The sequence below is a fragment of the Staurois parvus genome, unplaced genomic scaffold (assembly GCF_062004578.1).
Source record: "Staurois parvus isolate SC_StPar_1 unplaced genomic scaffold, SC_StPar_1.0 ptg001568l, whole genome shotgun sequence".
Taxonomy (NCBI): Eukaryota; Metazoa; Chordata; class Amphibia; order Anura; family Ranidae; genus Staurois; species Staurois parvus.
In genome coordinates this window covers 162,019-175,690 of record NW_028319364.1, presented here as the reverse complement: position 1 = coordinate 175,690, position 13,672 = coordinate 162,019, and the positions used below count along the sequence as shown (strand labels likewise).

The 13,672-nt window shown below is 45.5% G+C and overlaps 1 protein-coding gene and 1 long non-coding RNA gene across 3 annotated transcripts in view; one reads left to right on the top strand and one right to left on the bottom strand.

Moving 5' to 3' along the window:
- Window positions 1–252: 252 nt before the first annotated feature.
- The window catches only part of LOC149435255 (protein kinase C alpha type), a 98,440-nt gene continuing 85,020 nt past the window's right edge, over window positions 253–13,672 (bottom strand). For both annotated transcript variants that reach the window (XM_089662856.1, XM_089662857.1), the window contains one exon: window positions 253–7,587. In XM_089662856.1, the coding sequence (XP_089518982.1) occupies window positions 7,423–7,587 (165 nt within the window). In that variant the 3' untranslated portion in view covers window positions 253–7,422. The remainder of the gene's footprint in view (window positions 7,588–13,672) is intronic.
- The window catches only part of LOC149435256 (uncharacterized), a 59,014-nt gene continuing 51,260 nt past the window's right edge, over window positions 5,919–13,672 (top strand). The window contains exon 1 of the long non-coding RNA XR_016308526.1: window positions 5,919–6,107. This is a non-coding gene — a long non-coding RNA (uncharacterized LOC149435256). The remainder of the gene's footprint in view (window positions 6,108–13,672) is intronic.

Genomic DNA, 13,672 nt, shown 5'->3' with positions numbered 1-13,672 from the left:
ATCCTTATTTCCTACTGGGCCCAATGGAAAGGGCATAAATAAATCATGAAGGTGCTCGATCCTATATATTAAAACACACCGTGTATGGAGCCATGACTTTGTATGCAAATGCGGGGGAGGAGACACGTTTATACCGCTGTCATTTTCCTTTCTTTTTTTTTTTATATTAACAACACACCAAGTTTTACAATCCACTGACCCAACCTTTGTCCATCCCAACAGGTGGATAAAAAGAGAAATCGAACACACAGATACCAACAAAAGAATTTATTGAAAAGACATAGCTTGGGTTACATGGATGTATTGGAAGCGAATGTTCTGGTGAGTGCATTCAACATTGTGGTAAATCAGTTACAACATTCCTCACCGTAAACCATGACATGTCCCATCCCGAAGCTCCATCTGCAGAGCTGGTCTTAACAAAACAATGTAAACGGATTACGCCGTGTACTGGAATGGACGCTGGGCGCAGGTTCACCGTGCGGAAACCTTCCCATGGGGGACTCAGTTCCTGAACTCCACCCAACGCGGCCATTACTGAACTGTGATAGCAGTTGTGGACAGCCAGACCCTTCAAGGAGAATAATATGGCTGAGCCAGTTCTAGGGACAAGTTCAGGAGTAGGACAAATTTTAGCACTCCAACTGATGTGGAACTACATGTCCCATGAAGAACTGCAAGACTCTGACCACCACAGACATGGCTCCCAGAGGTAGAGGCATGATGGGAATTGTAGTTTCACCACAGCTGGAGGGCCCAGGCAGCCAACCCCTGGACTATATAAGGAAATGAGCAAAATGGATCCACAACTTTAAAAAGAATCACAAAATCTTCATTGTGGGAGCACCAAAGGCTGGAAATATCACACGTCATGACTTCCAGCTGCTATGATTAATGAATCTTCCATTTCTCAGCTCATCGGGGTACTTGCATGCACTTTTGCAAAATAACCGCAATTCTTCAGAAAATGTCCAACTGATCCACACATTCACAGATCCATTTTCTCATCTCTAGCAATGTTACTGGATTCAAATGATAAATAATACCATTACCCTAATAATACCATTCATGCAAAAGTCACAGATAAGACCCACAGTGTTTCTACAAATCGGCTTCTGTTTGTTGCTTTTCACAGAGTGAATGTAACATTCCCTAACATTCAATTCAGAAAATATCAATAGAGAAAGCAGCCTAGAACATTCGACCAGAAGAGGAAATAATAGGAGGGAGATCTCTGCTCTGTGTACTAAGTGTATGGAGATTCCTGAGCTCACCAAAGACAATGTGATGAATCAGCTACTGCAGAGACTGAACTGATACACAGAATGGATACAATGTTGTAGAGAATGAACGGATATACAGAATGGATACAATGTTGTAGAGAGCGAACGGATACACAGAATGGATACAATGTTGTAGAGAGCGAACGGATACACAGAATGGATACAATGTTGTAGAGAGCGAACGGATATACAGAATGGATACAATGTTGTAGAGAATGAACTGATATACAGAATGGATACAATGTTGTAGAGAGCGAACGGATACACAGAATGGATACAATGTTGTAGAGAATGAACTGATATACAGAATGGATACAATGTTGTAGAGAATGAACTGATATACAGAATGGATACAATGTTGCAGAGATTGAACTGATATACAGAATGGATGTTGCAGAGAGTGATCTGATATACAGAAGGGATACAATGTTGCAAAGATGGAACTCTCTTCTTACATTAGGTGATCTATTGCTCATTGGTAAAGGTTTCAAACTGGTAAACATATCAAACAACAGAAATCACTCTCTGCAACATTGTATCCATTCTGTATATCAGATCACTCTCTGCTACATTGTATCCGTTCTGTATATCAGATCACTCTGCAACATTGTATCCGTTCTGTATATCAGATCACTCTGCAACATTGTATCCATTTGGTATATCAGATCACTCTCTGCACCATTGTATCCGTGCTGTATTCGAGTTGACTGTCTTCTATGGTGGATTTCATTATTGTCTGCAGTGACAAGCTCTGGACTCTCCATACACTTTGTACACAGAGCACAGGTCTCCCTCGTCTTATTCCCTCTTCTGGTCAAATGTTCTTAATTTAGAATTCAAGCCTAAATCTAACTAGCCTTTAAAATGAACCCCCCACCCCCCTTCCTAACACCTATGGTGAACGACCCAGGTAAAAAAAGAAGTATATACTTACCTGTTCTCAGCCCCCTCTAATCACATGATCCTTTGTATCAGCCAACTGCAGGGGAGAGGAGAGAGCACTCAATGGCTGGTGAAGCCTGAAGCTGTGTCATCTGACATAGGCTTCAATGGCCCATCCATTGTCAACACTCCTCCCCTCTCCCCTACAGCCACCAGTGGCTGACACAGGCGAGCCAGAAAATGTGACTGTATCGGAGCGGCCAGAAAATAGGTAGGTATATACCTCCTTCTTATACAGGCTAGTCAGCATGGGTGTTAGGAAACGGGAAGGAGAATTTTTTAAGCCTAGTTAGGTTTATGGTAAAATTCTACTTGCGAGCTAATATTAGGAAATGTTCCCTTCACTGGATCAGAAATGGACATTTCATGCGTATCACAAACATCGCGAGTATTGTCTGTGACTTCTGTGCAAATGATGGAAAATTTGTACAGCAATATTTTTTTTAATAATAGCTAATCCATGGGATTTCCACTATGAAATGGAAAGGTGAGGTATATTGACGACATTCTTTATGTTTAGCCTCCCACAGTGACACCATATCCCGCGTCCCATATAACAGTACACAGCTTTGGGGGTGAAGAGCAATGGGAAGAAAACAAAAACAATATTTTGCACTCTGCTCTTTTTTTTCACAGTCAAATAAAATAAGAAAAAAGTTACTACGCTAACAGAACAAACTTCTCCTTTGCTTTCATTTAAACACCCAAAACAACAGATGCAGAACAGGTTGTTATTTGGTGCTCCAGACCAGCCCCTCCGAACAGTCGCTGTATGCATAGTACCATCATAAATCAACAGGATACAAAGAGAGAACAGAAATCGCTATAAACTCCCCGCAGACGGTTCTGTCCATACAGTGATAACACACAGAGTATACCATACGTCGCTGTAGTTTGCTTTTATTCGCTTAATGCAGTAAAACTAGTTTGGTTCATAACTTGTATTAGTGGATTCTCACGATTGTAGCGCCGGACGGATTATGAAGGCCCAACATGCATTACAAAAGGTTAATAATCAACAGCTCTGGCCGCGATAAATGGTAACCTAGTCCAATACATTGATAATCCTACTAGCTGTACATTGTACCTCGGATCACTGTATACGGCAGCCTGTACATTTTATTATGGATATATGTCAAGTGGATCCCAAATGATCTTCAACCGAACGTCCACAACGTAGACGACCCGGGAAGGAGATCTAAGCGCCATAGTTTACCAATAGGTTGCTGAAATTCCAAGAGCGAATACTTGAGTTATGGCTAATACCATGGCTGGAATTGTGGCATCGATAGAATTCTGGAGAGTTCACAACATTTGGACAAATACTTTTAATGAATGTCGAATATATTATCCCTAGATCAGGGGTCTCCAAACTTTTCTGTACAAAAACTCATGGACCAAAAAAACATCCTCTTCAGTCTACATGAGCATCCTCCCTTATATCAGGGTGCCTATCAGAGTCCCCCTTACGTCAGTGCCCTCATCAGAGTCCCCTTCAGCATCCCCATTAACATCAAAGTCCCCCTTACATCAGGGTGCCTATCAGAGTCCCCCTTACGTCAGTGCCCTCATCAGAGTCCCCTTCAGCATCCCCATTAACATCAGAGTCCCCCTTACATCAGTGTCCTCATCAGGGTCTCCTTCAGCATCCCCCTTACATCAGTGTCCTCATCAGGGTCCCCTTCAGCATCCCCATTAACATCAGAGTCCCCCTTACATCAGTGTCCTCATCAGGGTCTCCTTCAGCAACCCCCTTACATCAGTGTCCTCATCAGGGTCTCCTTCAACATCCCCATTAACATCAGAGTCCCCCTTACATCAGTGTCCTCATCAGGGTCCCCTTCAGCATCCCCATTAAGATCAGAGTCCCCCTCTACATCCTTGTCCTCATCAGAGTCCCAATTAGAGATCCCTGTTACATGATGGGGGGGGGGGGGATTGAAGCGGAGACCATAGGCAGCCTCTGCTGACCTTAAAGTGGTTGTAAACCCTTCCATATCTCCAGTGAAGTGACCAGCCTCAGGTGACATGCAGAGATGAAACAAATCCTCCGACACAAGTTGTACCTGTATATCTGCGGTATTCTCTTCATCTGTTCAAAGTGCTGAATGTACAAAGCTTGTCTGAGCTGCAAGGAAAAAAAGAGGGCAGAGAGCTGAAGTCACACTCTGTAGAGCTCAGTGAGGAGAGCTCTGAGAGCTGATTGGAGGAAAGGGACCCCCCCCAAACCTCCAAATAGCTCACAGGAACAGAGACAGAGGTGAGGTTGTCAGCCTGGTGAAGGTCCCTCTCCTGTCACCTTTTATCTTTTGGTGCCAGGAAAAATTGTCAGAGGTGATTCGCAATGACAGCAGAAGAAGGAGGCAGCAGACTGAAATGACACTTATTCTTCTGGACTGAGACAAGTACACACTATAGAGGGATGTGCTTTGTTCATATTTCATATCCGAGGTTCACAACCACTTTAATGCATTCTCTGCTTTAAGGTAAAAACCGCCACTATTTCCCTCCCCCAAACTTACCTGAGCCTGTCAGGGATCCAGCGCTGTGTCCAGCTGCAGTCCTCTCTCCCCCTTCTTTCTCTTCTCACATGGACTCACAAAAGAGGAGTAGCCATTGGCTCCTGCAGCTGTCAATCAAATGGTGTAAAGAAGGACAGGAGGCAGGGCAGAGCAGCAAGGCTCCATAGATACATACACGTGCAAGCGGCTTGCTATGGAGGCACATGAAAAAGAGGAGGTGGGGGACCTCAAAAGAGGTGGACCGGGGCTCCTCTGTGCAAATCCATTACACAGAACAGGTAAGTATGACATGTTTAGACTTTACAATCACTCTGATGCCTAACCTTTGCACATGAACAATATGCCACTGTCCGTAGCTGTGGGCTGGAAGCGGCCCCTGGGCCGTAGTTTGGAGACCCCTGCCCTAGTTCAGTTCCTCAGTAACCAGTTTACTGTGAAGAAAATGGCTGTGGGTTTCTATACAACTTTGTGGAAGAGTCTCGGCTCATGATGAGACGGACTCATACATACTGAATATTCAGAATTGCAAAACACTGCAGAGGTTTCACACATTTGCAAAAGGCGTCCTTGAAAAACAGTTTGATTTTTCTTTATTACTATATATTATTTTTCCTATATATAAATATACTTTTCTGAGTCTTTATATCGTGTTTGAGCTTCATGAGTTTTGGAAAAAAAAATAAAAAAAGATGTCAGTTGGCAGAACTGGACACAACAAAACTGCCATTGCTCATCCATATCAGCTTACTGCCTGCTATAAAGGTCCTATTGGCAGGACGTCTGGCAGAGGATGCCCATTGGTTCCTCAAGAGCTGGCAGTGTCCAGATGACCTGCATGGAGCAGATACATCAAATGTGGCACAAACACTTCAATATTTGTTTAGGTTGGCCGACTGGTAGAAACTGAAAAAGGTTTCTAATAAAACAAAACTCTCGAGGGACTACGAATAATGATTTAATTAAAGGGAAGGAGAAAAACTAGGTGTGAAGTCCACCATATGGCGCGATGGGTTAGAACTGCATCTCCAAGCAATGCTTGCTAAGAAATTTAATTTTTGGCACAAATCTCAACACAACTTTCAGTTTTTACTGCAAAAAGATTGAAAATCAAAAAGATTGAAAATCAAAAAAACAAAAACTATATCTCAACTTTTTTTTTCTCCTATGGAATACAGGCGGAGTTCCCATGAAAATCAACATGCAAAAAGCCAAACCGCAGACCTTTCAGCATGCACCAGTTCATCGCATGCACTCGCCGACGACATGCAACCGGAAGAAAACAAACATCGGAATTTTACAGACATGGAACAAGGCGAAAATGGGGGGAAAAAAAGCTGTCAACGGGTGCCAACGTTTTGAGGTGAGGAATACCTTTTTACAAATATAATAGATTTCATAGTACATTCTGAAAACAGGATGGGGGGGGGGGTTGTTTTTCAAGTGAGGACAAAGAAAATGGTTATAATGGAGACTCCTGCATCATGATTGAGAGTGGGGGGGAGGGGGGGGTTGGCGCGTTTAGAGTAAGTATAGAAAATACATAGACCCTATTCCACAGACGATATGAAAAATAAAAATGCAATGAGCATTAGCCTAAAAACTAACAAAGTTAAACGCCCAAAAATGAGCAAAAAGAAAAAAAAAAAAGAAAACCTTCACAAATATAGCATGATTCTTTTTTTTTTTTTTTTTTTTTTTTATAAAAATTTCTCATTAATACTCTTAATGGAGATTCAGCTAAATTTATCACAGAATCAATTAAGAATACATTATATAAACATGCAAAAAAATCATTGCATGACGCATATGCCCAAAAAAACAAAAAAAAAAAAAACAAAAACAAAATGACCGTCAAGCAGAACCCATCTCTTAAATCCGTTTGGATTCCATTGTTCTGTAAGGTGATTATTTATTAAGGTTTGATTAATAAGACTTTCCTGGAGAGCCCTTGCCCATTGCTAGAAAGGCATGTTATGGCATTCTGAGTCAAGAACGCTCTATGGAGTACCTTCATATAACATATGCCAAACTACTGCCATCACACGTCATTGAAAAAAAAAAAAACGTCGTCGATGTGTTGCGGATTCTAGAGGCAACTTCTAGAATCTACAACTGCTGCTGTACTTACTGTTGGCTTTGTATCGAAAATGTGTGTTCTACATGGCAACAAGCAGTTTGGCCTGTCTAGGAACCTTTGATGGGTTCCAGACTGAGTTCAGAGCGTTACTACGTACCGTTAACTCTGGATCTCATATGGCAATATAGATGTAAGATAGGACTGGTGTCCTCGGGGAAACAACCTACTGACCCGTAAAGTAGGAAGACCATGACCATTTTTTTTTCGTTTTGTTTTTTTTTGGTCTTATTCAACATTTCTTTCCTTCTTCTAGCCGAACGTGATATTCTTAATATAGTGTTATGTCCGCTAGTTACGGAGCCGCGAGGACTGTGCTCATTGAGTTTTAGCGCATGAAGAGGCATGGTCCAGCGTTTCTCACTGAGCAGCCTCCACCATTGAATAAGAGAACAAGATTTTTGTTTAACCCTTCAAGAAACCATATTAACCCTAGAATTTACAGGTGCCTATTTTTGTGTCATAGTAAAAGCTGTGACCTGAAAAATTGTAGGGTTAAGACTTCATGTCCCCCGGAAGGTCCTAATCAGAGTCTGTGTGATCAAGCTACACTCTGCAGGCTGGGATGTACAAACTGTGGATTGATGTAGGAGAAGCCTTCAAAGTCGGCTTGATCGATGTTGGCGATGACCAGCTGGTCAGGGGGTGTCAGCATGGGTTGTCCCCTTGTGAAGAATTTGTCAAAGTTTTCGGCTCCTTTGCCACACTGCATGAGAGAAAAAAAAATAAGTTAGAAATGCAGCAATGTCTCCTACAAGTCAGGTTCAACAGGAGGCAGGTTGCAGGTTTAACCCTTCCCTTTTTTTTTTTTTAAATACATTTAAAAAAATAATTTTAGGCCTGAAGGTTGCATAAAACTCCAAAACATTCATTTTCTGAAAGACACCCTAGAGAATAAAATAGTGGCAGCTTCAATTTTATGTCACATGATTTAACCGCATAGCTCTAGGAAACACAAAATTTCAGGAAAAAATACACTAAAGTTAATTTTAGGGCACAGAAAATGCAATAAATTACCCAATGTTGTTTTTTTTTTTTTGTAAAATATAAAACTTGAGGTTGCACGAGTAAACAGATACCCAACATGTCAAACCTTAAATTTGCACGTGCCTGTAATATGGCACCAAGCTTCATTAGCCTGTATTTTCTATTGGCGACGCTTTAAAAGCCCCTTCTAGGTCATCTGTTTAGTGTTACAGAGGAGGTCTGGTGGGAGAAATATTGCTTTCACTGCAGTGTGGTGATGTATACCGTGTATTTATGATTTCATGTGTAGATGACCGCGACGCATGCATTTACATTTGTTCTTACATATATGTGGCCTAAAAAATTTTGGGAGAGGGGGGATATTATTTTTTCACTTAACAGATTTTTTTTAATCACAAAGGGACACAAAGTCCCCTAGGTGATGATTTTTTTTGGTGGCAGGTTCTCTTTAATGAGACCCGGGATCTAAAAGACCCTGCATGTCTCCCCTGTGCTCCACTGAACCTAATGCAGTGCAGATCGCACTGCATTACATTCTTTCCTGCCCGTACTGGCAAAGGAAACTGGCAGGGGGCACCCCTCACGGTCATGTTTAAAATGGAGAAAGTGGAAGAAGGCGGCTGTGTTCCGTCAGCGGGCAAAGTGATGGCAACAGTCTTCTGGGATTCTGAGATTGGCTGTCAGTTATAACTGATCTGCTTGACTGTGAAAATGACCGCCACCTATGGTGACCCCCAAGCTCTTCTGTTCCTCTCAAGAATCCAGGACTGTGGCAAGCAGCCTGTATTAATTCCCACAGAGAAGGAAGCTTGAAGTGTTCCATCAGCGGGCAAAGCAGGGGCGTATTTACCACAAGGCTTTTGCCTAGGGTGGCATTTTTAAGGGGGGCAGCACTGCACCCCAGAAGAAGGGATGGAAGAAGGGGCACACGCAGCATGGGGACCAGGTGGGATCCGAAAGAGGATGTGGGCTGCTTAATGGTGTATGCAGAGCCCGATTCTCATTCCCGGGGATGTCCTGAGCTGTGAAGGTGAGTGTCTTCTCTCTCTTGCCGGGGTGGGGGGTTGGCCAGTGTATGGGGGGGCGGTGGTAGTGGAAGGCTCTCTCGGGTGGGGGTGGGTCTGGGGTGTTGGTCAATGTCAGGCTCTCTTCGTGAGGGGGGGAGGTGTTGGTCAGTATCTCTCCATTGGGGGCTGATTTTTATGTTGCCTAGGGCAGCACGAAACCTAAATACACCACTGGGGCAAAGTAATGGCAAAGTCTTCTGCAAACCCTTGGAATCCCAGTAGGCTGTTGTTGCCATCACTTTGCAAACAGTTGGCACTCCCCTGTAGTCAAATGCAGAAAGTGGAAGAAGGCGGCGCAAAGAGCGCATGAAACCTGCTTAGCGTGCATGCTCCATTTCCATCTGGAAGAGTGGCTTGGTGATAAGAGTTTCATGTCTTTGTGGTCACTCCTTCCATGTTGGGCCGTGAACATTTCAGACTACCCACATATGATGATTCTGGTACCAACCACGTGCCATCAGGACATTTATATACTGTACATATGTTGGACGGGAAGCGGTTAATATACAGTCGGATGTAGGGGGCAAGGCCAAGGACCATGCGCTATAACAAACGTTGGTTGACCACAGACTGGGGAAGATTCTCAGACAATACAGAGAATGTTTTGTATCTTGTGCTGATCTTTGAGCGCACACATCACCCTCATCTTCCTTCATACCAGGGAGGATCTATGTCCTGCTTGTCATGTCTGTTCTTTCCAGACAACGTCTTAAAATACCTCCATATAGGAGGGGAGCTCCCCCTGTACCCGGGGGTGGAGGGGGCCACACAATGCCGAGTCTGATGACAAAGCAAGGACAATACAGGCGACTCCGACTCGTCTCTTTTCTATGTCTTCTCACAATGAGACGAGAAGGTATTTTCGGTGAACATTCTCAGAAATTAGAGCAGAATGTACAAGTGTACACCCCGTTCCTCAGAACAAACTATGTTTTTACTCTTCTATGAATTGTTTGAAACGTTTACTCCCATAAACCGTGAACGGCGCTCCGAGGACACAAAGCGCTCAGACGAAGACTCTTTGTAGTGATCACACAAGGACACAATGTCACCGCTTCTCAGCTTTGAACAGCAACACACAAACCAAGGTCAGCTTGTTGTGCCGGAAACCGCCGGCTGTGGCAATTTATGGCATGTTAGCAGTAACTGTGTTTTAGAATCGGAGGATTTGGCCTTTTAAGGTACTTTCAAGATGCTGCATATGTTGCCTGGGGCATAAAAACCCATTCAGCCCATGGACACATCTATCCGTACGTTCTCTCATTAAAAAAGTGAAAAGCATAAACAAATACGGGCTGATCTGCCGAAAATCCAGGTCTCAATTCACTAAAGAATATCGCACATTTTAAATGCGCATGTATGCAATTCTATCCAGATAACCAGTCAGGCATGCAGATCCGTAAAGCACATAGGTCATCCCTCTCAAATAATGACATCAGCCTTGGGTGCAGTGATATACCTCCAGGTCCAGAGAGCCCTCTTGCCCAAAGTGATAGGTAGATAGAGATCCCTCTCCTGGTTCCAGGTACCCCAGGAATTGGCTGATGCAAATCTGGAACCCTCCTGCCTGTACGCCCTGAATACTGAGCTGTGCACACGCAGCCCAATGTACGATTTTCGGGAATGCCGTCAGCAATGAACTCCTGCACGTGGCGTAATTTCGGCCAGGCCAATGAAAATGGCCAAAGATCAGGACCCAGAAGCTGAAGATGACAGCAGCCAATGAGGAGCCCTGTGACACTGCAGCGCTGCACTATATATATATATATACTACTCTTGTTATGAGGTCCAGTGATTCCTTGGAGTGTTCCAGCAGCTGATTTTTGAGCGCTCGCTTTACTTTTATTCCACTAAAGAATATCGCATGAGATAACTGGATCACGTGACACATTTTTTTCCAGCTATCTTATGTGATATTCAGAATGTCAGTTCACTGACAATCCTGCAGTATTTACCGCAGTAGTAAAACACACAGAACATACTGCGTAAGCTGACTGTGACGTCCAATCACTAAGCTACAGAAATTAAAAAACTGCATTTGTTGAAAAAGTCGTGGTCTAGCTGCGCGTTATTCAAGGAATATATACGGTTAGCACTGGTCGTTATGGAGCTGGCACCCGCCGGCATCCTTAACAACCAGTAAATAGCTTGTTGTTAATTAGCGGGCAGCCACCGGCTTCCTTAGCAACCAGTAAATATCATGGTTGTTAAGGAGCGGCCAGCCACAGCATCCTTAACAACCACGATCCCCACTGACAGCAGAATGTAAACAAAAAGAAATACCAGCAGTAAAAAAAAAAACAGTGTGAGGGCCCTCCAATCTATACCAGCCCCATATCTCAGCATGCCACCCAGCAGGCCAGGAAAAAACAAGTGAGTACCCCCCACCCCCTCCTAAACCATACCAGCCCACATGCCCTCAACATGGTGGGGTGTGCTTTTGGGGAAGGGGGAGACCCCCACCCAATCACCTTGTCCTCATGTTGATGAGGACAAGGGCCTCTTTTCCACATCCCTGGGCAGTGGTTGTGGGGGTCTGCAGGCAGGGGAAAGAGGAGTATCAGAATCTGGAAGCCCCCTTTAACAAGGGGGCCACCAAATCCCGGCCCCCTCCCCCCCGTGTGAATGAGTATGGGGTACATAGTTCTCATGTTGATGAGGACAAGGGCCTCTTCCTCACAACCTTGGGCTGAGTTTATAAATATATTTTATTTTTCTGTATATATGTAAATGTTTTTATTATGTTGTTTGTAACATTTACACCAACACGATGACACGGTAAGGCCTATTCTCCCACAGCAGATGCTGAGCAGAGTTCGGGGGAGATTATGGGTGACACCTATTCTTCCATGTCATATACCAAGCACAGAGCGAGTTCCATTATATGGAAATGATGACACGGTGACACCAATTCCCCTCAGCATAGTACAGGGGGTCACAGCTACACCACGACTCCTATTCTTCCATCATACACAATGACTCCACCTTGGTGACACCAATCTCCAGCATAGTACAGAGGCGAATATGTCGATGTGATGACACCTATCCTCCCATGTGAAACACCGATCACCATACAGGGGGGATTGTGCCGACGTGATGACACCTATCCCTCCCATGCTGACTCCACGCACTTTCTGTCCCGTCTCCCCACACGCCAGCTCTTCATACCTCTATATAAAGAAGAGGTGTCATCACACATCCCAGCGTGAGAGATGAGCCGGATGTCTCGGCAGTTCTGCGATAAACACGCGGGCCACGTCTTATATTAGTCACATACGGGAGGAGCTCAGCGACCGTGAGAGGGAGAAGTCTGAACAACTACACATCCTCAAATTATATGTACAATATAAAATATGGGAGCTGCAAGGTTTATTCTGATACCTTCTAAAGATCTCTATGGAATGAGAAAAAAACAACTGAAAGTGTTCCTAAACCCTGGACCCCGCATTCACTGTATCCGCTCTCCCCGGACCCCGCATTCACTGTATCCGCTTCCCCCGGACCCCGCATTCACTATATCCGCTCTCCCCGGACCCCGCATTCACTATATTCCCTCTCCCCGGACCCCGCATTCACTGTATCCGCTCTCCCCGGACCCCGCATTCATGTATCCGCTCCCCCCGGACCCCGCATTCACTATATCCGCTCTCCCCGGACCCCGCATTCACTATATTCCCTCTCCCCGGACCCCGCATTCATGTATCCGCTCTCCCCGGACCCCGCATTCATGTATCCGCTCCCCCCGGACCCCGCATTCACTATATCCGCCCTCCCCGGACCCTGCATTCACTACATCCCCTCTCCCCGGACCCCGCATTCACTACATCCCCTCTCCCTCCCCGGACCCCGCGTTCACTACATCCGCTCTCACCATATCCGCTCTCCCCGGACCCTGGTTCGCCGTATCCGCTCTCCCCGGACCCCGCATTCACTGTATCCGCTCTCCCCGAACCCCGCATTCACTGTATCCGCTCCCGCCGGACCCCGCATTCACTGTATCCGCTCTACCCGGACCCCGCATTCACTACATCCGCTCTCCCCGGACCCCGCCATTCACTACATCCGCTCTCCCCGGACCCCGCCATTCACTACATCCGCTCTCCCCGGACCCCACGTTCACTACATCCGCTCTCACCGGACTCGCGTTCGCCGTATCCGCTCTCCCCGGACCCCGCGTTCGCCGTATCCGCTCTCCCCGGACCCCGCGTTCGCCGTATCCGCTCCCCCCGGACCCCGCATTCACTACATCCGCTCTCCCCGGACCCCGCATTCACTGTATCCGCTCTCCCCGGACCCCGCATTCACTGTATCCGCTCTCCCCGGACCCCGCATTCACTATATCCGCTCTCCCCGGACCCCGCATTCACTGTATCCGCTCTCCCCGGACCCCGCATTCACTATATCCGCTCTCCCCAGACCCCGCATTCACTATATCCGCTCTCCCCGGACCCCGCATTCACTATATCCGCTCTCCCCGGGCCCCGCATTCACTATATCTGCTCTCTTCGGACCCCGCATTCACTATATCCGCTCTCCCCGGACCCTGCATTCACTATATCCACTCTCCCACAGTACACAGAACATGGAAATGCAATTATTTCAGTAAATATAAACTGCTAAATACCATTTCTCATCAGCAGTATATAGCAGTCTTGTGACTTCTATCAGTGTCCAGCAGAGCACTGGTTAAACTTGCAGGAGGTTGTCCTATGAGGGTGCATAACCCCTGACCCTCTG